The sequence below is a fragment of the Acanthochromis polyacanthus genome, chromosome 1, assembly GCF_021347895.1.
Source record: "Acanthochromis polyacanthus isolate Apoly-LR-REF ecotype Palm Island chromosome 1, KAUST_Apoly_ChrSc, whole genome shotgun sequence".
NCBI classification, from domain to species: domain Eukaryota; kingdom Metazoa; phylum Chordata; class Actinopteri; family Pomacentridae; genus Acanthochromis; species Acanthochromis polyacanthus.
This window is the reverse complement of record NC_067113.1, coordinates 62,645,893-62,671,219: the sequence shown is the minus strand read 5'-3', so window position 1 is coordinate 62,671,219 and position 25,327 is coordinate 62,645,893. Positions and strand designations below refer to the sequence as shown.

Genomic DNA, 25,327 nt, shown 5'->3' with positions numbered 1-25,327 from the left:
TGTTTAGCTAACATGGTGTCATCACAGAGTGAATTGCAGCCATATGACACAAAATGACTGACTCTGAGGACAAAAGGTGGTTGTGTTTCTTAGACCCCCGCTGAGGCACCTGGAGCTTGAATGGCAGCTAATCATGTGACCTCAGCAGCAGAAGTTGGTCTTCTTTGTCTTGCTTTTGAACAAACATCTGCATTCACCTGCCTGAGAAGTAACTTTGGTGAATTTTCTAGTTTTGAATACTTAGATTTGTCATTAAGGCTCAGCAGTCTATACTGACCATAACTATATATCGACCGCCTAGACACAGTGCTAACTTCTTATCGAAGATTTCTGATTTTTTGTTCATTGTTCTCACCAGATATGATAGGATAATTGTACTAGGGGATTTTTAACTGTCATATTAACGAACCAACTAATCTATACGCTATGGAATTTTTAGATCTCTTTACTAGCTTTGGTTTTATACAGCATGTCAAAGGGCCCACTCACAGTCGTGGAAATACACTTGATCTGGGGCCTCATTTATAAAACATTGCGTAGGATTCATACTAAAGTTTGCGTACGCCGAAAATACGAAAAGGGCATATGCCCTTCGCCCCTGATTTATAAAACTTTGCGTAAGCACAGCTGCATGCAATTTCTTGATAAATCACACACCAGCTGGAAGATTGCACAGGTGGATCCACCTCACATTCCGCCTACAACACACCCACATTTTACCATGAATGGTTAATGCAAAGTAACTCATGAATGTATCTGTATATAAATAAGCTGCGGGATCCACAGCATTTCACGCAGCGCCGGCCGGCAGTCTTTTCACTGCTGTGCGTCAGGATGAATGAATCATGTGTTGACCCAGGCCACCCTGCCACTAAATTTGCTATGATCATGTCCGATATACAAATAATTTGTAAACTGATTGAATGTGCATTTTTTCGGTTCACATAGACAAATTCATTTTCACTCGGGGGTTGTGGTGTGTGTAAATGCAGCTAATCTGCACAAATACTATGTCTTATGTTTTAAATAATTCTGTTCAATATAAATGTAACTGTTAAACAAGATAGAGCAATGTTATAAGAGCCTTTATTTTGTTGAAGTATCTCAAGTCGTCAGAGGGTGGCACTGTGTTACTAGACCATGCACGCACGTTAGCCGAGGAAGTCAAGGCAAAGCTCAGACACAGCAGAGAACACTGAACACTGCCTCGTTCCTTTCCCACACTAAAAACGAACTTTGGAGCCTGATTCATGAAGGAAAATTAAACACAACGGTTTCAGGTAGCTTTATTACCCTATGTGAAATATTATCTCGTGATATTGAAACGTTTTTTTTTGTGCTTTGTTCAAGCACATTTAGCTAACTTTTCATGTAGCTAACAGAGCACATGTCTGTTTTCCTAGAGTGTCGCAGCTGCAGCTTTCAAGCTTAGACCATCATTGTTTAGCACCCTTGGTCGGCGGAATAAGGTAATAGGATGAGGTTTATATTTGGGTTTATAAAATGTATTTTATTTCTGTCACGTTTCATTGTAATTATACATTTGATGCTCTAAAATTGTCAATCTCCATGTACAATATATTTTGTGAACCTAGACAGAATATATTCTGATATCGTGTACAATTGTTTGTCTAGTTTTCACGATGCTCAGAGAGGAGAAGGCGAAGGTGGAGAAAAATAAAGGCAACTAGAGCATCAGTCGAGACTACCGTACCAATCATTCCAAGGGCCAGCTACAGTGAAAACTTACCGCATCCAGGCGCAGCCAAGTGAAGGAGGACGCTTCTTCCAATCACCCCAGCGGCCAGGCGTCATTGTCCCATGGTACCCACAAATGAACTCTGGTCGTACGTCAAAATATATGGTAACAGTGGAAGAAGAATGCACTTAATTGTGACTTTAAGGGGCATTATTTACGGACTGTGTTAAAAGGTATTGACTCAGCTTTTATTTCATGTTCATATTTTGAAGTGAACTGTGCAAATGTTTTAAGCTATTTTCCCATTTACAAAGGAAAGATACACAAAATAGCAACATGTCACTAAACGAAGAAGATACACTTCAGCCTCTGGAAACTAAAAACTCTAACCCCAGTTCAGAGACAGTAATCGAGGTAGACAAAAAAGTACCTAGTACAGCGAGTCAAAACTTGGATGTTTATAAGGAAAGGCCTGTCAGTCGGCAACGCCCCCTAACTGAGAAAGGCCGAGAGTTACTTTATCAAGAAAACATAAAGCGTGAGAAGGTTTTCATTAAGTCATATGACTCCTGGAAACAGGCAGCAAAACAAAGTAGAGTGGCACTAAAATCTTTATGCTCTTCTGAAGATCTTGATCATATCCAAAGGGATATAAATATGAAACATAATACTGTGTGTCAACAATATGAACCTATTACACGCAACCACGCTTCAACACCTATGATCGCAAACAAAATGGACACCTGTAACACTTTAACTGAAGAGATAAACACCCTTGTCGAGACACGAATAAAGACGCTCAAAGAAAATTACAATGAGGAGCTAGAGAAACAAAGAGTGAGGATGGCATTAAGCAAGGAAGAGTATGGATCTGTCTTTGGACACACAGAGACTGAGACTGTAATTACAGATCAATCGAAACCTCAACCAAGTTCCATCTCAACATCCCATTCTAGTAAGCGTCTAGATGCAGAGGCAGAGCTTGCAGCTAAGAGAGAGCAGGCTAAAGTAACCAAAGACATTCAGGCCCAACAAGCTAAGGTCATCAGACTAGAAGGTGAACTGAAGGTAGAAGAGGCGATTATGTTAGCTGAATTAGAGAAGAAAAGAGCAGAGAGACTAAATAAGCTAGAAGAGGAACGAACAAGGCTAACTCAGATACAAGCAGAGAAAGAAGTCCAAGTAGCAGCAGCTCGGGTGAAGGCATATGACAGTTTCGAAAGTGATAACGAAGATTTTGAAATAAATGGTGATCAGTTAGAGTCCAAGCCTATGTTAAACCCAAATGCAGCATCCTTCAAACCTCAACCAGCACCTTCTCGAGAAGCAACACCTTTGGAGACAGTTGGCCTAGCTCAGGCAATTGTAAGCTCTCTCAGTATAAACCGCCTACCTGTGCCTGAACCAACTAAGTTTAATGGTGATCCTATCAAATATGTCGACTGGAAGACAACTTTCGTGGCACTTATTGACCAGAAACCCATACCAGTAACAGAGAAAATGTTTTATCTGAAAACCTATCTATCTGGTGAGGCTTTGAACGCAGTAGAAGGATTTTTCTACAAAACCTCAGAGGACGGATACAAAGGAGCTTGGAAAGTACTAGATGAACGATATGGAAACCCATTCGTAGTGCAAAGGGCCTTCAGAAATAAGCTTTCAAAATGGCCAAAGATTAGCGCTGCCGATCCATTAGCTCTGAGGGAATTCACAGACTTTCTGCAAGGTTGTACAGAAGCTCAACCTCACGTAAAGGGGCTGTCTGTTCTAAACGACTGTGAAGAGAACCAGAAACTTCTCGAAAAGCTGCCCGAATGGATTGTGCGGAAGTGGAGCAGAGTTGTTGTGGAGGAGTTGGATAAGTCTAACACCTATCCTGATTTAGCATGCTTCACAAACTTCCTCAACAAGGAAGTCCGCATCGTCTGTAACCCCATCACAACTCCCTTCTTCATGAATACAAGGAACAATGGCGAGAGAACACTAAAGAGGACCAGAGCTCTCAACACAACAGCACAGATAAAGGAACCCACCAAGGTGACAAGCGTGACTATGAAGGAGAACCAAGAGACACCTAAGCCAAAACCACCATGCACAGTTTGTAAGGACGAAACTCACGGCATTGCCAGGTGCCCAGTCTTCGCATCAAAGAGCTTAGAAGATAAAAAGGCTTTCATTTATGAAAACCATCTTTGCTTTGGATGCTTGAAGAAAGGACACTCCAGCAAAAAATGTCTAAGGCGACACATCTGTTGTGTTTGTCACGGTCGACATCCCACGTGCATGCATGAAGAGAGAACACAAAGAATAACAGGTGAGACAAAGAATTACTCCTCTCCTGTAGATAAAGCTCCTTCTCAGAAGGTCCATGAAGTGACCTCTCATACCTCAGTACAGAATGTTTTGGCAACCTCAAGCATAGTCCCAGTCCTGATAACCTCAAAACTTGACCCACATCGAGAGGTTCTAACATATGCCATACTAGATCAGCAAAGTGATGCAACCTTTATTCTTGAAGATTTGCTCAGCAACCTAAATGTGGAGTCACCCAAACCGACAACACTAAAACTTAGCACAATGACTGCAGTCGACACAGTCATACCAAGCAAGTGTGTGAGTGGACTGCAAGTTCGAGGACTTCTTTCCGGAAAACCTGTCCAAATAAAACAAGCCTTCGCTCGTAACTTCATTCCGGTGGACAAATCATATATTCCTACAAGAGAGACAGCTCAACAGTGGCCTCACCTGCGACATCTGACAAACCAGATGCCGACACTCCAGGATTGTGAGGTAGGGCTGTTGATTGGATCGAACTGTCCGGCCGCACTGGCCCCAATCGAAACGGTCGTGGGTGGAGGAAACAAACCTTTTGCACAGAGAACCGAGCTCGGTTGGAGCATAATAGGCCCATCCAATCCACATCTGGACAGACAAGGAAGTCAGAGTTATGTCCACAGAGTCGCAGTAAAGGAGATTCCAACTCCGCCCGTGATGGATGTACTGAAAGCACTCGAGCTAGACTTCAGTGAGAGAATCTGCGAAGAAAAGTATGTGTCACAGGAAGATGTTAACTTTATACAGTTTCTCAGTAAGAACATCAAACAGAATGACAGACATTTAGAGATGCCTCTACCTTTCAAGAATGGCTCTCCACCAACTCTACCAAACAACAAGAGACTTGCCACCGTCCGGCTCCAAAGTCTAAAAAGGAAACTGCAATCTGATATTCACTACTACAACCACTATAAAACATTCATGGAAGAGATGATCAGTCGAGGTGATGCAGAGTTAACATCCACACCATGCGAAGGAGAGATTGCTTGGTACTTGCCCCACCACGGCATCTACCATCCCAAAAAGCCCGACAGACTGAGAGTTGTATTTGACTGTTCAGCAAAATTCTGTGGTATCGCTCTGAACGATACTCTAATGACTGGTCCCGATCTCATCAATTCTCTCATTGGAGTCCTCTGTCGGTTCAGAAAGGAAGAAGTGGCCATCATTTGCGATGTTGAAAGGATGTTCCACCAATTCCTCGTCGCCCCTGAATCCAGAAATTATCTGAGATTCTTGTGGTGGGAGGGTGGAAACTTGGACAAGGAACCTCAGGAGTATCGGATGAAGGTCCATATTTTTGGAGCCTCCTCCTCCCCCGGGTGCGCCAACTTCGGATTCAAATATCTGGCAAGACAACACGAAACTGACATTCCATCAGCATCGGCTCTCATCCAGAAAAACTTCTACGTTGACGACGGGTTGACCAGTGTCGCATCAGTTGAAGAAGCAAGGAAGCTCATGGTGGACGCACAGAAGCTGTGCGCAGGCGGAGGACTTCGCCTGCACAAGTTCAATTCTAACAGGAAGGAAATTTTGGACTGTGTAGAACCATCAGAAAGAGCAACGTCCACTGAGCCTCTCGACCTGAAGCTAGAAGAAACTCAAACAGAACGAGCGCTGGGTCTCCAGTGGTTGATAGACGATGACATGTTTAGCTTCAGTATCAGCCTGAAAGACCAACCTCCAACCCGGAGAGGTATCCTGTCAGTCGTCGCCTCACTATACGACCCACTGGGATTCGTCGCGCCATTCTCACTCCGTGGAAAGTGCATCCTACAAGAGCTGTGCAGGCGAGGAACTGGATGGGATGACCCACTCCCAGATGATCTTAAACCACGGTGGGAGGAGTGGAAACTCGGTCTCGAGGAATTACAGGAAGTTATGATCCCACGATGCTATCACCCACCCAACTTTGGCAAAATCATGAGAACCGAACTTCACCACTTCGCCGATGCCAGCTGTAAGGGTTACGGAGCATGTTCATATTTAAGAGTAAAGAATGACAAGGATGAAGTCCACACAAGTCTGGTAATGGCCAAAGCAAGAGTAGCTCCAACAAAGGTAACAAGCATCCCAAGGCTAGAGCTTTCAGCCGCCGTGTTAGCAACCAAACTAAGTGTCCTACTGAATCGTGAGCTTGAAATGAAAATTGATAAAGAATTCTTCTGGACGGACTCACAAGTCGCACTGGGATACATAAACAACGAGGCACGTAGATTTCACATCTTCGTCGCAAACCGTGTCCAGTTGATCAGAGAGAACACAGATCCCAACCAGTGGCACTACGTCGACACAGTAGAGAATCCAGCAGATCATGCCTCCAGAAGCCTTCAGGCAACACAAATCCGTACATCAAACTGGCTTCAAGGACCCACATTTCTCAAAGAACAAGAGGTTCATCCTGAAACTAACATCATAAGGGAGCTGCTTGTTGGCGACCCTGAAGTTAAAGTGATTCTAGCATGTACCACCAAGTCCAGCGACAGCTCAGATCTCCTTAACCGTCTAAGTCAAATCCCTTCATGGACTAAACTCGTAAAGGTAGTCGCAAGAATCAAGAGACTAAGATCCAAACAACCGCACACAGAGCTGGTAACAGTCACGGAGAGAGAAAAGGCTGCTGAAATCATCCTAAATCTCGTTCAACAGCAAGCATTCTCCAAGGAGTTGAAGACAATCAAGAAGGGAGAGTGTCTACCACGCTCAAGCTCTCTTTCCTGTCTTGATCCAATCTTGCGGACAAATCTACTCTGTGTTGGTGGGAGGCTGAAGAAGTCAACACTCAGTGAAGAGCTAAAACACCCCATCATTCTCCCAAAGGAAGGCCGCGTCACAGAGCTTATCCTAGCCCACTGTCACACCGAGACCCGCCATCAAGGAAGAGGCCAAACACAGATGGAACTCAGGGCAAAGGGGTTCTGGATTGTTGGTGGGAGCAGATTAGTGGCCGAGTACATCCACAACTGTGTACAGTGCAGAAAACTAAGGCGACCTACAGAAAATCAACGGATGGCTGAACTCCCCGAGGAGCGTGTGGAAGCTTCAGGACCCTTCACATACAGCGGGATGGATTGCTTTGGGCCATTTATAATAAAAAGGACTCGTAAGGAGTACAAAAGATATGGCCTTATATTCACATGCCTTGCTTCACGTGCCGTCCATATTGAAATGCTTGAAGACCTGTCTACCGATTCATTCCTCAATGCTCTCAGATGTTTCATCAGTCTCAGGGGAGCTGTTCGCCTACTCCGCTGTGATCAGGGTTCGAACTTCATTGGAGCCAATAACGAACTGAAAGAAGCACTCAAACAATGTGACACCAGACTCCTGGAATTATTCCTGGCCGATCAACAGTGTGAGTTTGTCTTCAATACTCCCGCAGCAAGTCATACAGGTGGCGTCTGGGAGAGACAGATAAGGACTGTGAGGAACATTCTGAAGGCCACTCTTGCTCAGTGTCCTGGAAGACTGGACGATCCCTCACTCAGAACGCTTTTCTATGAAGCAATGGCCATTGTCAATAGTCGTCCCCTAACGATCGATGGAATCAATGATCCCAAAGCACTCGAACCACTCACACCCAACCATCTCATCATGATGAAGTCAAAGATCCCTCTACCGCCACCTGGGAAATTCGTGAAGGAGGATATGTATGCTTCCAAGAGATGGCGCAGAGTCCAGTACTTAATAGAGCAGTTCTGGGGGCGCTGGAAAAGGGAGTACCTAATGAACCTCGCAATCAGACAAAAGTGGCTCAAACCACGTCGCAATTTCAAAACCGATGACATCGTCATAATCAAGGATGACAACCTCCCCAGAAGCCAGTGGCTATTAGGAAGAGTCGTGGAAGCCATTCAAGGGAGTGACGGAGTTGTCAGAAAAGTCAAAATCCAAACCGGAGAACACAAACTGAAAACACAAGGTCATTCATCCAAACCTTCGATCATCGAGAGGCCAATTCAGAAATTAGTGCTTCTTCTCGAGAAAGAATAAACTTTTCAAACTAATATCAGTTGCAGATTAGGTGGTTGTAATCCTGCATTTGTATTGAGGAGGTTCAAGGCAGGATTAGGTGGGAGTGTAAATGCAGCTAATCTGCACAAATACTATGTCTTATGTTTTAAATAATTCTGTTCAATATAAATGTAACTGTTAAACAAGATAGAGCAATGTTATAAGAGCCTTTATTTTGTTGAAGTATCTCAAGTCGTCAGAGGGTGGCACTGTGTTACTAGACCATGCACGCACGTTAGCCGAGGAAGTCAAGGCAAAGCTCAGACACAGCAGAGAACACTGAACACTGCCTCGTTCCTTTCCCACACTAAAAACGAACTTTGGAGCCTGATTCATGAAGGAAAATTAAACACAACGGTTTCAGGTAGCTTTATTACCCTATGTGAAATATTATCTCGTGATATTGAAACGTTTTTTTTTGTGCTTTGTTCAAGCACATTTAGCTAACTTTTCATGTAGCTAACAGAGCACATGTCTGTTTTCCTAGAGTGTCGCAGCTGCAGCTTTCAAGCTTAGACCATCATTGTTTAGCACCCTTGGTCGGCGGAATAAGGTAATAGGATGAGGTTTATATTTGGGTTTATAAAATGTATTTTATTTCTGTCACGTTTCATTGTAATTATACATTTGATGCTCTAAAATTGTCAATCTCCATGTACAATATATTTTGTGAACCTAGACAGAATATATTCTGATATCGTGTACAATTGTTTGTCTAGTTTTCACGATGCTCAGAGAGGAGAAGGCGAAGGTGGAGAAAAATAAAGGCAACTAGAGCATCAGTCGAGACTACCGTACCAATCATTCCAAGGGCCAGCTACAGTGTGAAGCATGTGTGCCTGTACAGGGCTGATTAATGGTTGGACGTTCATCCCATTCGGCCGCATATGGATAAATAAACAAAATTCGTTACTTTTTTTTTGCCTTTTTACTGTGATAGTTGCAGTGAAGAGTGACAGGAAATGGGGAGAAGAGTAGGGGGAAGACATGCATAAAAGTGCCGCAGGCAGGAATCGAACCCCGGGGGCACTGCGTCGGAGACCAACCCTGCAAATGGGTCTTCTGCTTTCCCCTATGAGCCGTACGGACGCCGGGTGACCAGTCAACAAAATTATTTAATAAAGATCACCGCCCCGGCCCTTCGGTCAAACAACTGAATGAAATAACGTTCAATCCGCCCCTGTTGATATATGAACATAGTTCTGCAAATACAGTCGTAGGCCAAATGGCGCACTATATGAACATCTACAACAATGAGGGTTTATGATTTTCCGGCTCTACAAGTCTAATATATGATAACAATAAAGGTTTGAGATCAATCTGCTTTCAATTCACCACTTCACCCTCCGGCACTGCCGTTCCCTCTGTCTCCAAAATGTGCTTAAGCAAGCATCAAAGTTGGCGCACCGGTGCGCACATTCTCACGCCAAGTTTGTTTTAAAAATCACAACGAACACAGCATACGCCACTTTCTACGCAAAGTTTGTGATTTACGCCCTGTTTTGTGCGTAAGGAAGCATCAAGAATCAAGGTTGGCGCACCGGTGCGCACATTGTCACGCCAAGTTTGTTTTTATAAATCACAACCTTTGCGTAGAAAGTGGCGTGCCACTTTCTAGCCCTGTTTTGTGCATACGCAAGCTTTATTAAATGAGGCCCCTGGTCTTTACAAAGGGTATTGAAATAGGTGTTTCTAATATCATGCCAGTTCCTGTTTCTGACCATTTCTGTGTATTTTTAGAGATCAGAATGTCAGTATCACCTTCTGTCTGTCAGACTGTTGTTAAAAGACGTCTTGACGACGAGGGTGTAACAAGATTTTGTGAGATCACGAACAGTTTTTCTCCATCTAACGCCTGTTCTATTGATGATCTAGTGTCAGACTTTAATGAATCACTAAGATCCTCCACAGACACTGCTGCCCCTCCAAGAGTTAAAAAAAACTAAAAACCCAAAAGATACCTTGGAAAACTGACGTTATATGCCAGGTTAAAAGAAACTGTCGCCGAGCTGAAAGGAAATGGCACTTTGACATTTTTGAATATCATATTGCTGCTTATAATGATGCGGTTAAATGAGCAAGACGAGCTCACTTTTCTAAGATCATTATTGAAAACAAACATAACTCCAAAGTCCTCTTCTCCACTATTAATTCTCTTTTAAATCAAAGGTCAACGCCCTACCCAAATGACCAAAACTTAGAAAGTAAATGTGAAGATTTTGCATTATTTTTCTCAGGAACAATCAACCGCATCAGGCCAAGTATTCTACCCACAGAGGTTGTTGCTAGAGGTACAGACCCGTACCCGTAGCCTGTGAACTACGGATACGGCACTTTCCATTTGCCAGTCAGATACGCGAGATCTGGTCACGTGACTCCCAGTAGACGCTAGAGGTACGGACCCGTAGCATCGGTACTACAGGTACGGACCCTAAACCTAACCCTAACACTTACCCTAACCTTAACCTTTGCTTACCTTTCAACAGTTTGCAGTGGTTAGCAGCTTCTTGACTCGCCAGACTTGCGTACGGGTCCGTATCTGTCTGGCAAATGGAAAGTGCCGTATCCGTAGGCCACAGGCTACGGGTACGGGTCCGTATCTGTAGACACTACCATCCACAGACACATCGACAATTGGCGACCTACCAGTTAGTGAACCTCCAACTATGGCATCTTTTAATCTCGTAAGTGAGAGCGATATCAGTGCAACTCTGACAAAAATGAAGTCCTCTACCTGCTCACTTGACCCTATTCCAACTCAACTTTTTAAATCTAGTTTCTCATGTTTTTCCAATTTCACTTCGAAAATCATAAACACCTCCTTACAGTCCAGTACTTTCCCTGCTGCTTTCAAAGTAGCCATGGTGAAACCTTTACTTAAGAAACCCAACCTGGACTGTGGTGATTTAGCTAATTACAGGCCTATCTCAAATCTTCCTTTCATTGGAAAACGTTTAGAGAAAATTGTTTTTAATCAACTTTTTAGTCATCTTAACAGTAATAATCTACAAGATAAGTTTCAGTCTGGATACCGCACAAACCACAGTACAGAAACCTCCTTATTAAATGTTGTGAATGACCTTAGGATTGCAGCTGACTCAAACAATGTTGCTGTTTTGTTTTTGCTTGATTTGAGTGCTGCATTTGACACCGTTGACCATTCAATTCTAATTGAACGACTGGTTGGGTCTTTCCGGGACTGTGCTTGACTGGTTTCGTTCTTATCTGTCAAACAGGAAATTCTTTAACATTGGTAAATCAGTATCAAAGACTTTTGATGTTGACTATGGTGTACCTCAGGGGAGCATCCTTGGTCCAATCCCCTTTTTGATATATATGCTTCCTCTAGGAAATATCATCAGCAGACACAATGTACACTATCATTGTTATGCTGATGATATGCAGCTATACATCTACGCTTCATCAGGAGACCCAAATGCCCTCAAAGGTCTTTTGGCGTGTCTTACAGACACTAACATTTGGATGAACAAAAACTTTTTAAAACTAAATGAGCAGAAAACTGAGATTTTACTTGTTGGTCCTCCTGAAGAGAAGAAAAACTTTAAATCAATGTTTGGCAGTCTGTCCCAACAGATTAGACCTCAAGTAACAAGCCTAGGTGTGATTTTAGATTCTGATCTTAGTTTTACTTGCCATTTTAACAGAGTTGCCAAAACACATTTTTTTCATCTCAGAAACATTGCCAAAATCAGACCTTTTTTAAATCAACAAGATGCTGAAACACTTGTTCATGCTTTTATCACAAGTCGTTTGGACTATTTTAACTCCCTTTTTACAAGTCTCCCAAAGAAAACACTTTAAAAAACTACAAATTATTCAGAATGCAGCTGCCAGGATTTTAACAAACACAAGGAAGAGAGAGCACATCAGTCCTCAACTCAAATCACTGCACTGGTTACCTGTTTCTTTTAGGATTGATTTTAAGGTTCTTTAATTTGTCTACAAAGCTTTTAATAATTTATTGCCTGTTTATATCAGTGACTGCCTTTCTTCTTATGTCCCAACCAGACCTCTCAGATCTTCTACTGCCTGTCTTTTAGCTGTCCCCAAGGTGTCCCACAAAAGAATGAGTGAAGCTGCTTTTTCTTTTTATGGCCGCAAATTATGGAACACTCTCCCTCCAGATCTGAGAATGGCAGAATCCTTGGCTATTTTTAAAAAGAAACTGAAAACCTATTTTTTTAATTTGGCTTTTTATTCTGGTTGATTTTATTGTCACGGCTATTGTTTTGTTTTAGTATTTTCTTGTTTTTAATTGTGTGTTTTATGTTTTTTATTGTTGTATTCCTTGTTTTATTCCATTTTTTTTAACTGTTATATTTTATATCACTTTGTTCAAGCACTTTGGGCTGCATTTTGTGCATGAAAAATGCTCAATAAATAAAGTTTATTATTATCATTATTATTATGCCCCTGCATTGTCCAAATGTGGCAGAAAGGGTGGGACGACTTTAAAGCGTTACAGTTTTTGTTTGTCTTTTAACTTCTTTGCGTTTTCTAGGATTTCATTCACAGATTCGATGTAAAATATGCAGTGCTGGGGAAAACATTTCAATGATGTCTTCTATTTTTTGGATATTTCTCACATAACTGTTTCAGATCAAACTGATTTCATATTAGAGAACCGACAAAACACAAAATGCAGTTTTCAAATGAAGATTCATTTAAAAACCAGTGTGAAAAAGTAATTACCTCCAACAGAAATTGAATAACTGGTTGGTTTACATTGCCATGTAGAAATTTTGGCTCACTCTTCTCTGCAGAATAATTCAATTCAGCCACATTAGATGGTTTTCAAGCACAAACCGCCCTCTTAAGGTCTTGCCACAGCACCTCAATTAGATTCAAGTCCAGGCTTTCACTTGGCCAATCCAGAACCTTCATTTTTGTTGTTTTTGAGCCACAGGTGAGCTGGCTTGTGTGCTTTGAGTCGTTGTTGTGCTGCATAAGCCATTTACACTGGAGCTTTAGGTCAAGTCAAAAGTCCAGAAACTCTGAAGACTCACAAACAAAACCAACATGGAGCAGAACTCACCATGGCCAGAGCCCAACACTGTTAACCTTTGAAGCACAAAATGAAAGTATTTTGCTTATGAACTGTGTTGCTTGTTCTTGTTCTAAAGTGTAAACCAGAGTAACATGTTCAGTTACACTCATTCTCATATCTTTAATCATGTGTGTTAAATTAACATTATACTAGGGTCAGTTTTGATTTCTCTTACAGAAAAGTAGTGGGTGAAGGAACCAAAATGCAAACAACGGGAGCAAAAATCAACAAAAATTAACTTTTACCCAAGTTGATTAGAAAAGCAAACCACAATCCAGCAAAAACAAAAGTACAGGGAGCAGACAAGAGTAAGTCAAAAAATCAAATAATCCACAAAAGAAGCTCAAAAATGTACAAATAAGGGACACAGGAAAATGCACATGGCAAAAAAGGGCTGAAACGCTGGCAAGATGGCACAAGACCAACTGGCAAAGGCTGTAAACAGCGAATTTATATAAATACTGGGGCAGGAAAGTCAATCACACACAGGTGTAGCACATTAGCAGGTGATCAAAAAGGAGGGAAAGCAGAAAAAGACTAGAAAGTGTAAAGACATCTGAGATGGAGGGTGAGTACAAACACATGACAGGAAATACCAAAATAAAACTGTAAACAATTGAAATAAGAAGTAACAGTGGGAACTCTATATGGCAATTCTGACAACACAACACATAATAAATGGGCTCAGGGTCACTGTCTTTCATCAGCATCTCACATCGCTTGATGAATTGTCCATAAAAGAATGGTAGTGTCTACAGATACGGACCCGTACCCGTAGCCTGTGGCCTGCGGATACGGCACTTTCCCTTATCATAAATATTAATGAGACGTACATGAATATTAATGAGCCGGCTGATGAACGCGCTTTGTGATTGGCTGGTAATCCGACGTACATAAATATTAATGAGCCGGCTTGGTAATCCGAGTGATGAAGGCACTTCCGTGATTCGAGGTGAATCTGCGTGCTGAGCCTGTCATGTCAGTCATCTGCTGTTCTCTTTTCTATCATGCATAATGTCTTATAAATATCATTATCTGACTTTTTCACGGACAGCGATTTGGGGGTTGAAATCAGCACTACTATTAAAAATAGCAAAACTTTTTATTCACCTGACCCTGTTCTAATAAAGCACAAACAGCAAACAAAACAAATGGCAGAACTAACAGCCAGCAAACTACAAGTATTTTTTTACCTTCAAAAGTAGTGACAGACTATTACATATTAACAACCTAAACAAAACCCTGACGTATTTTCTACGTCTGGCAACACAGACACTGCACGTCAGTCACTTTAATGTTAGCGGACTCTGTTGAATGGCTAATTTACATCACCACAAACAAATCTCACAATATCACAGTAAATCGAGTTTGTGGTTTTTTTTAATTCATGCCGAATTAAAGAGCTGCTCCTCACCATTCACGAGTGTTTGTTTCATATTCGACATCCTTAACTTTATCTTGTAAATTAGCGTCCGAAATTAAATGGGAACATTTGCAATGGAGTTCGTCAGCCGCTTCCACCACTGAACGCGGTAAACTAATTAATAGGAACTGGACTTCAAACAATTTAGACACGGCGTCTAAAAGCGTACAAACTGCAATGTCTAAAGTGTGAGAGGAGACGGTGTATTTTTGGTTAAATTATACAATGTTCGCCGTCAAAGTCATTCATATAAACTGCCTGTAATGTGCAGCAAATAGTAGTTAACCGGCGCCAGCTCTTCAGTGACCTTAACGGGTCCGTACCTCTAGTACAGATGCTACGGGTACGGGTCCGTACCCGTAGCATCAACCTAAAAGAATAGCTTAACAACCAAATTTGATTCAAAAATTATATAAAAGAATTGGTAATATTTCAAAGACTAAATCTAACTATATTGGCACACTTTAAAAAAAATAAGTGCTAACTGTAAACTTCATTTAAAATAATGTTAAAGAGTGTCCCCAAACTTTACAAGGAAAAAGAAGCTACTGAGGTCACGTAAACTGTTAATTTTGAAGGTTCCTTCACTGGAGAGCCACCATCTTGTCTACATCCAGGTGTTCTTCGTTCTTCAGAAATGACAATGAAAAAAATTTCAGTGTTAAAATACTCACTCCATCTTCTTCAAAGTAGGCTTCAGCTTTGACCTTCAGAAACATTTGGACAATAAGTGTTAAATGTTCCCTTAATAGTAATTATTTTGAGGACAAAGTCGGTTTTAAAATAGACAAATGTTAAACATTATTTTCATCTATGTTTTCAGATTTTCTGGGGTTTTTTTGTTTTTGTTTTACAGGTTTAGTGAAGGATATAACTATCGTCATGGTGCTTGGTTCCAGCATTGTCTCTTGCCTCTTGGTCATAATGCTTTTCTGCCTCTGCGGTGTCATCTACTCACTATGGCAGCAAAGTCCTGCCCACAGCACACCTGGAAATCAAGCCCACTCTGAGTCCCCCTTAAAGAGACGGGCAGTGGGTAACGTTTTGACTGTGGTGGCCTTTGCCGTGGTGGTTTATCTCCCAGTCCTGCTGATGTTTCCCCAGGCCGTCTCTCTATTGTATTTAAATAACGCTTTTGGTAAGACCCTGTGTGATGTGTTTCAGTTATCTTTGTTCTTCCCCAGGTTTGGTGTGCTCATAGGTCCTCTGTTCTACCTCGCTAAGGCAAGACAAATGTGTCGCCTTGGTAGGATGGAAAATAACTAATAAATAAAGACATGATGCTATCAGGTTAATGATATTAGAAACACTATGAGTGATCAATGAGTGTGTAACATACTGTTTTGTATCTTTTATAAGTGACACTATTATAAATGATCTGAGTGAAATAGTATATTATCATCAGCATATTGTCAGATTTTACTGTTAGGAAATCTTGACAATTCTTGTGTTAGTACAAATGTGAGGTACAATAAATATTATTTACAAATAATCCACAGTTTCTAAGCTCAAGGGTAACAATGTGGAACAGCCTCTGTTCAAATAATGCGCTTGAGTTCTTGTGTAAATTTGGTTTACAACTTTTCTTACATGTTTTAATCTTCTTTTACCTTCACTTCATGTACATTCATATTATAGGAAGTATACACCAATCAGCCACAACCTTAACACCACCTAACTGTGGTAATCTCTTGGTGTCCTGTGGTGTTTGGCACTGGGGCTTTGACAGTGGATCCTTTGGGTCTTGCAGGTTGTGGGATGGGGTCTCCTTAGTCTGGGCTTTTTCCAACGCATCCTACAGATGCTCAGTCTGACTGGGACTAGGGCAGGTTGGACGCTGGAGTAACACCTAGAGCTCTTCGTCATGCTCCTCAAGCCATTCCTGAGCAATGTTTAAGGTTTATTCTGCTGAAAGAGCAGAATAACAATGCATTGCAACAAGGTGAATTATTACATTATCTTTAAGTATCGGTGGTTTTAATTTGCCATAAAATGCAACACTTTCCTAGTACTTTTTAAAATGATGGTAATAATGATGCATTTTTGCTCCATGTTCAAATCATACTTCATTGTGTAAAGACAAATGTGTTACATTATTTATATTTGATGTTGTCACTTTAGGTCTCACATTGCAAGCACAAATGATGGAAGCAACTATCTCATTTATTTTAAGACTTGAGTTTGGCATTTCACCTTGGCCCTCTTGGTCTTTTGAAAATTCAAAACAGGGGGGAAGTAATGTGATTTTTTCATAAACTTCTCTACAATCTGACTTTTCTTGCAGTCAGAAGTGTCACCCTCTGCTGGCTGTTAGAAAGAATGAAGGGTCACTTCTGCATTGGTTTTTCTTTTCAGACCCAAAATCTACTTCTGTCTCATATACAGTCTGTGATTGGAATTGCACAGGACTGAAGAACTTTACAGGATATAGCAGCGTCTCACCAGGAAGGTCACTTCACCCTATACATGACATTTACCGGTTTCAGGGTATCTGCAGGTTTCAGCAAGTCAAATTTAAGACTTTTTAAGACCTTTTTAATGCCGTCTTGAATGAAATTTAAGACTGCATTTTTTTTTTAAATCCTATAAATACAAACGATGGTTAGGGATCCCGCTGTACTAGAACCTCAATGACAATCATTCAAGTTTACTTATTGTCAGTTTATTAAACAAACTGATACAATACTGATCAATACAAAACACTGCTTTGCCAACGAGACTTGGCGTGAGTAAAAGCACATTGCATTTGGTCAAACACATAAAATTACAAGTGCAATAACAGTACTATATGTCAACGACAAAACACTGAACACACACTCAGTGTTCAAGATCCATAACACCTCGGATTTGAGTGTTGCTGTCCCACCAAAGATAACCGTCAGGTCAGTGCTGCTAGCACCGGCGGTAGCAGCACCGGTAGCAGCGGCGGTTGTTGTTAGCTGGGGCGCTGGACCCACACAAAAATGAGAGATGCCCGGCGTTTGTTTTTGGCTCTCTGTCGCCATTTTATGCTTAGCGCCCTGCATGTGCGATTCGACCGCTTTAATTCCCATGGTGCTGAGTTTGAAATCCTTCTTGCAAAGAATGCACCTGGCCCAGGGCTTAAAGTGAGAAAAAATCCTGAGCCTGAACTTCTAAGATCCAATTTATAGTGTCAATAAACATATTTAAATGTGTTTTAAAACTCACTAAAACACAATATATATGAGATTCTATTAATTCAGAGCAAATATGAGGTCATCTGGTGAAAATAATGCCCATTATGATCCCACTATTTTATTGTTGCTCAAATGTAAAACCTTACTTGGCCAAAACTCAAGGCATTTTAGAAAGTGCCCCAAGTCAGATTTTTTTTGTGTTGATGTTTCAATACCACATCACTATAATTGCAAAGATTTATTTTAGTATAAAGGGGAAAAAATCATGAAAATCAAGTACATGTATTATTAATACCTTTAAATAATTTTTATCTCTTCAGTAGATTTAACAAGAACTCAAAACAACACCAACCACAGCAAAACTGCTACAAAACTAACTCAATTTAAATGTTTCTATTTTTTATCTATATTTTGGGAAGAAAAAACGGTGAAAAGCAGGCTAAAAACATTCTTATTTAACTATCTATCCATTATTCATTTCACACAACCCATACGTTCGTCCTGTTCTTACTAATAATATTTGCTGAAGATTGGAGAGTTTTTGTTTGTGGCTAGACATCATTCAGATGCATAAGGTCACAAAATCTGCTGAGAGCTATTTAACTCATTACAAACATCCTATATGTCCTCAAATAAAAAAAGTTCATATCACCTAAGCTACATTCAGTTTGTGCATATTTAACGAAACAGATGTTCTGAGTAGAATAATGGGACAAATCCCTATGGCTTGATCTTTGATTTTTTTCCTTTCAAAATAAAATCCAGCAAACTAAATAGCTGTTTCCTTTTTTCCTTTTGCCGTTGTAAAACATAGAAAATGTTTAAAGATTAAGAAATCAAACAAAATCAACACCTTCTGTTTTTGTTACTTTTTTAAAATTCAATACCTAAGCCCGTTTGTTTTTATTTTGTGGCGAAACCATGGGGACTGTGGGGCGTGCACGCGCATCGCCACTACCTGCAGTTCTCCACGGCACGCACTTACGCCAATGGGGCGAGTCAACACACCGCGGCTCAGGGATCGCGGCAGCGGCTGCTCTCTTTGTTAATCAGCAGAGACACATCGGCTGAATCCCAAACCACCCCCTACACACTACCCCTCCGTTCGCGCGTTCCCGTGGAGGGTCCTCCATATTAAGGGCCGTCCCAAACCGCGTAGTGCGGAGGGAGAGTGGACTGTTCAGCCCTTAAATAGCGAGTCTGCATTGATGCTCACTCCGGACAACTTTTTCAGGAAGTGCAACGTCGAAATGGAGGAGGAAACAAACATATCGATGTAAGTTCCACATGCGTTTATTTCTCCCACGCCTTTTTCACACTGACAGAACATCACAAAGAGTGGTGTAAAAAGATAAAACAAAAGAAACAAATCTTCTTCTCTGCTGACGTTTGATTTAATTGTGCACCCCCTGACACCTTAAAATTTGAACACAACTGACAGAATTCATTTATTCATTCATTCATTTGTTGGATTTGAAATGCCAGATAATAGGATTGGAAAACATGTGAGTGAAAAAAAGTGGGATGCTTTCGTCTTCTGGAAGCAGCAGCGATCCTTGTTAGTTGCAACCTGTGCCACAGCGCTACAGCCATGCACAGTAGGCGTCTTTGTGTTACCATGGCAATGACGTCTTCCGTTTTCCGGTGAGGCGACAGGGCATCCCATTCCTGACGATCGTATTTATACCCTCCCCCTTCAATAATAGGTGCCCTCCACAGCTGCGAGTGTGACTTCTTTTGGAGTGACACTCGGTAGTGGAGGGGGAGTGTGTAGGGGGCGGTTTGGGATTCAGCCATCCTCTCTCCTCTGTCACACAAAGTCTGAGCAAACTTTAGTATCTGCGTCTTTGGGCCAAACACAAGCTCCAACGCTACTGATCAGTGATCAGCTGCTCAATTCTTCACTGCATCACTCTGGATTAGAGCTCCGTGCGCTCTGGAGAGACCAGGCAGCCACAGAGCTGGGACACGTGGAATGGGTATACAGTCCAAGCAGAAATAAAATAATTTGCAATATATATCACTGTGTTTCCATTAATTCCCTTTAAATATAATTACAAAAAACACCAACAAATATTGCAAATTTGGATTTTTGTTTGTGGGATACTGTTATTTCTTATCAGTGGCTCAGCAGCACTGACGATGCCGAACCAAGAGGGCGCAGCATATCGTGCGCCCAGCAGTCGATGCGCACTCGCAGTTAGAAAACTGTAATTGGATAAAAGTTCTATCAGAAAGTCGCATGCCTGGACAGAAGGTGTATATTTTTTAATGTAGGATTTGGAGTTTGATTGAGTTGATTAAAGCAGAGCAACTGAATGCACAATGACGCACACGCTTGGAGCCTTTGGGACGGAGATGAATGAAATTTTTTAAATGGTACACTTCCGGCGCGGCGCCGGAAAACTTTAAGCCCTGACCTGGCCTCCTCGAGATTGGCAACAGGTTTCAACCAGCTTTGAAACCGTCTGTCCTCCAGCCAACACTGCTTAAACTTGCACTTACCCATCCTGACTGACCGGTGACGCGAGGAAGAAAGGAAAGAAGGAGTCTGCGCGCGACTAAAATTAAACTTTCGGCGCAACTTTTACGTCACTCAAAGTCCCCCTGAGTAAAAAAATAAAAAACAGACCCGACAATTTAAGACCACTGACTACTGTATTTAAGGAATTTCTAATGAATTTAAGACATTTTAATGCCTTAATTACCCTGGGTTTGTAGACTAGTGCTCAGAATGTTATCTAGGACATCATAAAAAGAAAATTTGTTCTTTAAATAGGTTGATGCACTGCTTTCTCTCATGCATAATGCATGCATGTATATCTTTCTCTCCCTTAAATAAATCATTTTATTAAATATTGTGTTTTCAAATTCCTTCCTTTCCAAGACTTCGCTTAGATTGAAGGTAGATTTAAGTAAAATTTTAACGACCTTATACTGTTGGATTTTCTTTGTTTAGGGTCTCAAAACATCTTGAGGTTTGACAGAGCCAAATATGTGAAAGAGGATCTCTAAAAAGAAAAGGGAGCTACAGCACCAACTATCTGGTAAATACAATGTAGTCTTCAGGTCTCTACCTAGACACTTTTGCTATGAGCCATCCCTCACCTTGCAGTTTTACAGTCATTCATACGTTGAGGCGCGTGAGTCTTGGGTCGATAATAGGTCAGGAACCATGTGAGGTGGGTTGGTATATATGTAGGACTCTCCATTACTCAGAACTGAAGAAGCCTCTTGGATGAAGATGAAACGTCTTTAAGCATCAAAAAGAGAAGTCAACAACTGAGACAACACAAGACTTACAAAATGAAAAAAAGAACTTTAGCTGATGTCTGAAAAAAAAAAAACTATTTTACTGTCAAAGATTTCAGCCGCCATTCCTTATTACAGCAGATACATCAACAGTTATCACATACAAATATCAGACATTTTGCCTTTTGATAGCAGGTCATGTTAAATATGCATTAGTGTCCATTTCAAATGGACAGATGGCAACAGCAAATAATGTCAGCTTTGCTTTTAAAGCCAAAAAGAGTGCATAACTTAACTTAAAATGGGACTTTGTCAGAAACAACACGGGTTCAAGGCAATGCAATCACATTATACTTTCAAGATTTGAGGAACCAGTGATACAACCAGAGTCTACATGCGCTGTATTGAAGATAGCCACTCAGTAAACTAAAACCCACCTTCACATCCTCTGACACAGTAAAAATCAGTCTACTGCACACTTCAACCTGTCATATGGCTGCATTGCATTCTGACTTTTAAAGGAGGATCTCTCTGAACCGCCTTTCCACTGATAAAATCCAGAAGAGATGTTTTTAAAATATGTCTGAGATACTTCGAGGTGGAGTTTTCTTTAGGCTGTTTCGGTAATTGGACATTCAGAGACAGAGATTACAACATAATTGTCTCCCTGGTAACACAAATAACATAGCTAACGTGTGCAGCTATAGGCTGTTCAAACACTATTTTAGGGTGACAAGGAAGGCGATTTAAGACAATACAACAGCAATACAATGCTGATCTGTCCCTTGTTAACACTGGAAAACATTCTCCCCTTAATGGTGGACCTTCCATTTTATCCCAGGAGTTCAGCATCCAGTCTGGAACTGTTCAGCAAGTATCTGATATGTGAACACAGTATTGGCAAACACACGCTCAACCCTTTAGTGCACATTCAGCAATAAAATGGATCCTTTAAAAATGATCGTTTATATAATCCATGAAACCCCTCTCATTTCATTTCTTTATAAGTGCTGTCATCACGTTACTCTAATGGAGTTCTTTTTTCCCCCTACATTTCAGTATAAATATATGATCATAATGCGACACTGGAACCTATGGAATTGTGATTTCTCCGACTAAAAACTTGAAATATCCGATGTATGCCCAAAACTTTTCATTGAAGGTTGCTTTGAGTGGTTAACCTGTTTATTTAGTGTCAGCTTCCTTCTATGTAATAAGAAACTTGATGGTCCAACACAATTCGTTGTGTAACAAACCCAACGACACACCTACCATTTATCCACGGACCATTACTGTAAACAGGAGTACATATTCAAGTATTTATTTCATTAAAAACTGTCCTGACGTAAAGGGTTCCTCTCGTTTTACTAGTAAAATTGGAAAACGTATTGTGGTGGTGCCAGATAAAAATTTAAATGCTTTCAGAATTCTTTAATAATCTCTTCTAATTGTGCAATCACCCAGATCATATTGATAGACTCAGCTTTACTTATGTGGTCTAATCAAATGACGAGTCAGCACCAAAGTGCATGAAAAGACCTTGTCCAGCTCATCAGAAGACGAGTCAGATTAGCTTCTCAAATAATCTCTGATCATAGGTGATTAGAATCAGTCTTACTTCTAAATAATACAGTACATATGACTTATAGGGGCAGGACTCTTTGGCAAACCTTTTGGTCATTCTTGGTGTCACAGATCAGTTCTTGAGTAATTGTGCATTGTCAGCTTTAAGTGTGTCCCAAGAAACGGAGAAGAGCCACTTAGCTGCAATGCTAGCACCTGGGAGAGCCACTGTGGTTCTTTACAGGGGCAGGATTTTTAAAATCAAACAGGCCATTTAGTCAAAGTGTAAAGCCAAGAAGAAGTGCAGACTGTGTCGGTGTGTTAGAGGTTGACAGTCTGTGATGGGCTAAGGGCCACTCACAAAATAGCTCAACTTGCAAAGCTAATTATTACGTGATTAAAGCCAGGGTAGGTAGTTATTTTTCCTAATAACCTTTCAGACTTCTGCACCTCCTCCTGGCTTCGTTTTCAGGCTCTAGAAAATTTATCCCAGAAAGAGGGACTTCCTGTTTGCTGTTCTGCAAAATCCTGCAGGAAAAGTTGTTTTGCCAGCATTGAAAGTGCAGGCAACCCAAAAAAAGAAGAGGGACTTCTTCATAAGAGAGTCTAATAGAGACATTAAATGCAATAAAACATCAGTATCAGCAAAATGTACTCATAGAACTGGAGTTGCATCCATTGAATACTGCATTCTTTACTATAATATCTAAATATGTTGTAGTGGTTGGCTGGGTTGTGTAACCAAAGGCTCACAACTCTGACTATGGTTAGTTTAATGTCATGTTTGTGTGCTCCCTGTGTATGAAGCACATGTATATGTGCCTGCAAATCTGGTGTGTTTTGTTTAAGTTTATGCCTACCCCAGCTTTAAATCCAAATTGTGCCCCAAATACTTCTAGTCTGTTTGCACTGTGCCCTCCAGTTTGGGTTTAGCCTCTTTTCATTTATGTTAGTCCTTTGTTATAATAATGTAATTTTAATGCATTTTTGACATTTGCAAGCCAATTCAGATTTTCAGGTAAGAATAAGAATTAACAGTAAAAAAATCTCCATTCCTATGTGACTCAGTTTTTCCCCCACCCCAAGTGGTTTGTGTTTAAAAAGTCCATTATGGAATGTAACATGGACCACTAGTGGTGCTAAGCTGGAGGCACCACCATATTTGCATATGTATCTGCAATTCTCAATGAAGGGGATAAAGGGTAGCATTCTTGTTTAGCTTTCCTCAGCCCTTACTGGACACAAATTTTGACAAAACATTACCAAATTAGAGTATTTTACCGAAACGGTGTCTGGTAGGGATCTTTATAAAACCGTAAAATAAAATAAAAATAGAACAATCAGACCATCTTCTGAAAAACATGTCTGTCATCACAGTGTACCGAAGGTTACGCAAATGTCAAAGGTTTGAGGAATTTCTCTAGCAGCACTGCACATGGCAGGAGTCCAATTCTCCTCCAGACATTGGTCACTGAGGGCAGCAGAGCAAATACATCGCTCTGCTGTGGAAAGTCTTGGTCTAAGCCCCCTTGGGGATGCTGAGGAAGACTCTGAATCACCACAAGCTCCAGGGGCATTTGAACCTCCCTTTCCTTCAAGCACGACCAAAGGGACCAACAAAGTAATCACAGTCACAATATTTCCTATAAACCTAAACTTCTATCCTCAAGTATGACATGTTGCTGCCTTTGGTACAAGTCCAGTGGGTTCAGTTGTGCAAAGCCAGGTCAGTCATCAGCCACATCAATATTAACTGAAAGGCCAAGTTCTTGGCAAAGGGCAAGAAACGGCACAAAAGCGTGTGAGAGGAGCTGAAAGTCTGAGCGCCCTCTAGAAAGGCCAGTGTAAGTCCTCAAAGTCCCCCGATTGACCCATGTTGGCGTCCGTCTCCAGCAAGCTCATGATGACCGCTAAGGCTGCTTCATCGCTGCTGAAGCTGCTCAGGCCTGGAACCACCATGTTGTCCAAGTCTAGCTGGGACGGCTCATCTGTAAATCAAAAAACAGATTTCAGGAATAAAAATCCCTGCTTTGAAACTGTCATATCGCTGTATGATGACCAGTGATTTTGTGATGAATTTTTGCATCAATACATCCGCTAACACATCTGATAACCTCAGCTCTCTGTATGGTCCCCAGATGTGAGCTGCTTCATTTCCTTTTCTGCCACTGAAATATAAATAAAAGGTCTGCTTATACTTTAACTATTTTGTAAGATGACCATACAATTTAAAAGTAACTTACATGAAAAATATACTAAAAGTGAAATGAATTTAATTCTACCATGCTAAGAAATGTTAGCCAGCTGCTGTTAGCTTGTTGTGTAGAGTTATGTTTGCTTCTAAAGTTACAGAACTTTTACCTTCTATTAAGCAAAATGTAGTTTCACTATTTTTTGTTTATTGCTTACAATGTTTGAATGCAGTATGACTTTTACAGTTCATTGAAAAGGTATTGAAAAGGTAATGATGCTAGTCCTGACCTAACACTAGCTGTCTTTTCTACAATGTTAGCATCACCTGCAACTTTAACTAGCATGACCCAGGTTGCATGGGCTCTTGCATTCAAGAGCTTGCCATTTATGTAATGAATTAATAGAATTGTTAGCTTCTTCAACAAGCATTACGAAAAACCAATACTGCCTTTTTTGTGTTACTCTGCAAAGTTCATTTCATTAATGATATCATGGTTAATATGACATGGGTTGTTGGGGGAATCTGTCAGATGGGTTTTCTGTTTTTATAATATGCCTCCACTTGAATAGGTTTAAAGCATATAGGACGCTGGAAGCATAGATGTACTCACATTTTTGGC

At 40.9% G+C, this 25,327-nt stretch overlaps 2 protein-coding genes across 6 annotated transcripts in view; one reads left to right on the top strand and one right to left on the bottom strand.

The window, feature by feature from the left end:
- Positions 1-987: 987 nt before the first annotated feature.
- Positions 988-8,832, top strand: LOC127534758 (uncharacterized). Of its 4 annotated transcripts, none has more exons than XR_007943181.1 (3): positions 988-8,414; positions 8,538-8,603; positions 8,770-8,832. XR_007943181.1 is itself a non-coding variant. In XM_051950755.1 (3 exons), the coding sequence occupies exon 3, from the start codon at positions 2,036-2,038 to the stop codon at positions 8,027-8,029; it is 5,994 nt and encodes a 1,997-aa protein (XP_051806715.1). In that variant the 5' UTR covers positions 988-1,280; positions 1,404-1,469; positions 1,636-2,035; the 3' UTR covers positions 8,030-8,832. The 4 variants fall into 4 exon arrangements, 1 of the variants encoding a protein (XP_051806715.1); XM_051950755.1 differs by having other exon boundaries at positions 988-1,280; positions 1,404-1,469; positions 1,636-8,832; XR_007943180.1 differs by having other exon boundaries at positions 8,538-8,832.
- A 12,198-nt stretch (positions 8,833-21,030) lies between these two features.
- LOC110965282 (aryl hydrocarbon receptor nuclear translocator-like protein 2) overlaps positions 21,031-25,327 on the bottom strand; it is a 45,068-nt gene continuing 40,771 nt past the window's right edge. For both annotated transcript variants that reach the window (XM_051950804.1, XM_051950805.1), the window contains exon 17: positions 21,031-24,502. In XM_051950804.1, coding sequence (XP_051806764.1) covers positions 24,345-24,502 — 158 coding nt within the window. In that variant the 3' untranslated portion in view covers positions 21,031-24,344. The remainder of the gene's footprint in view (positions 24,503-25,327) is intronic.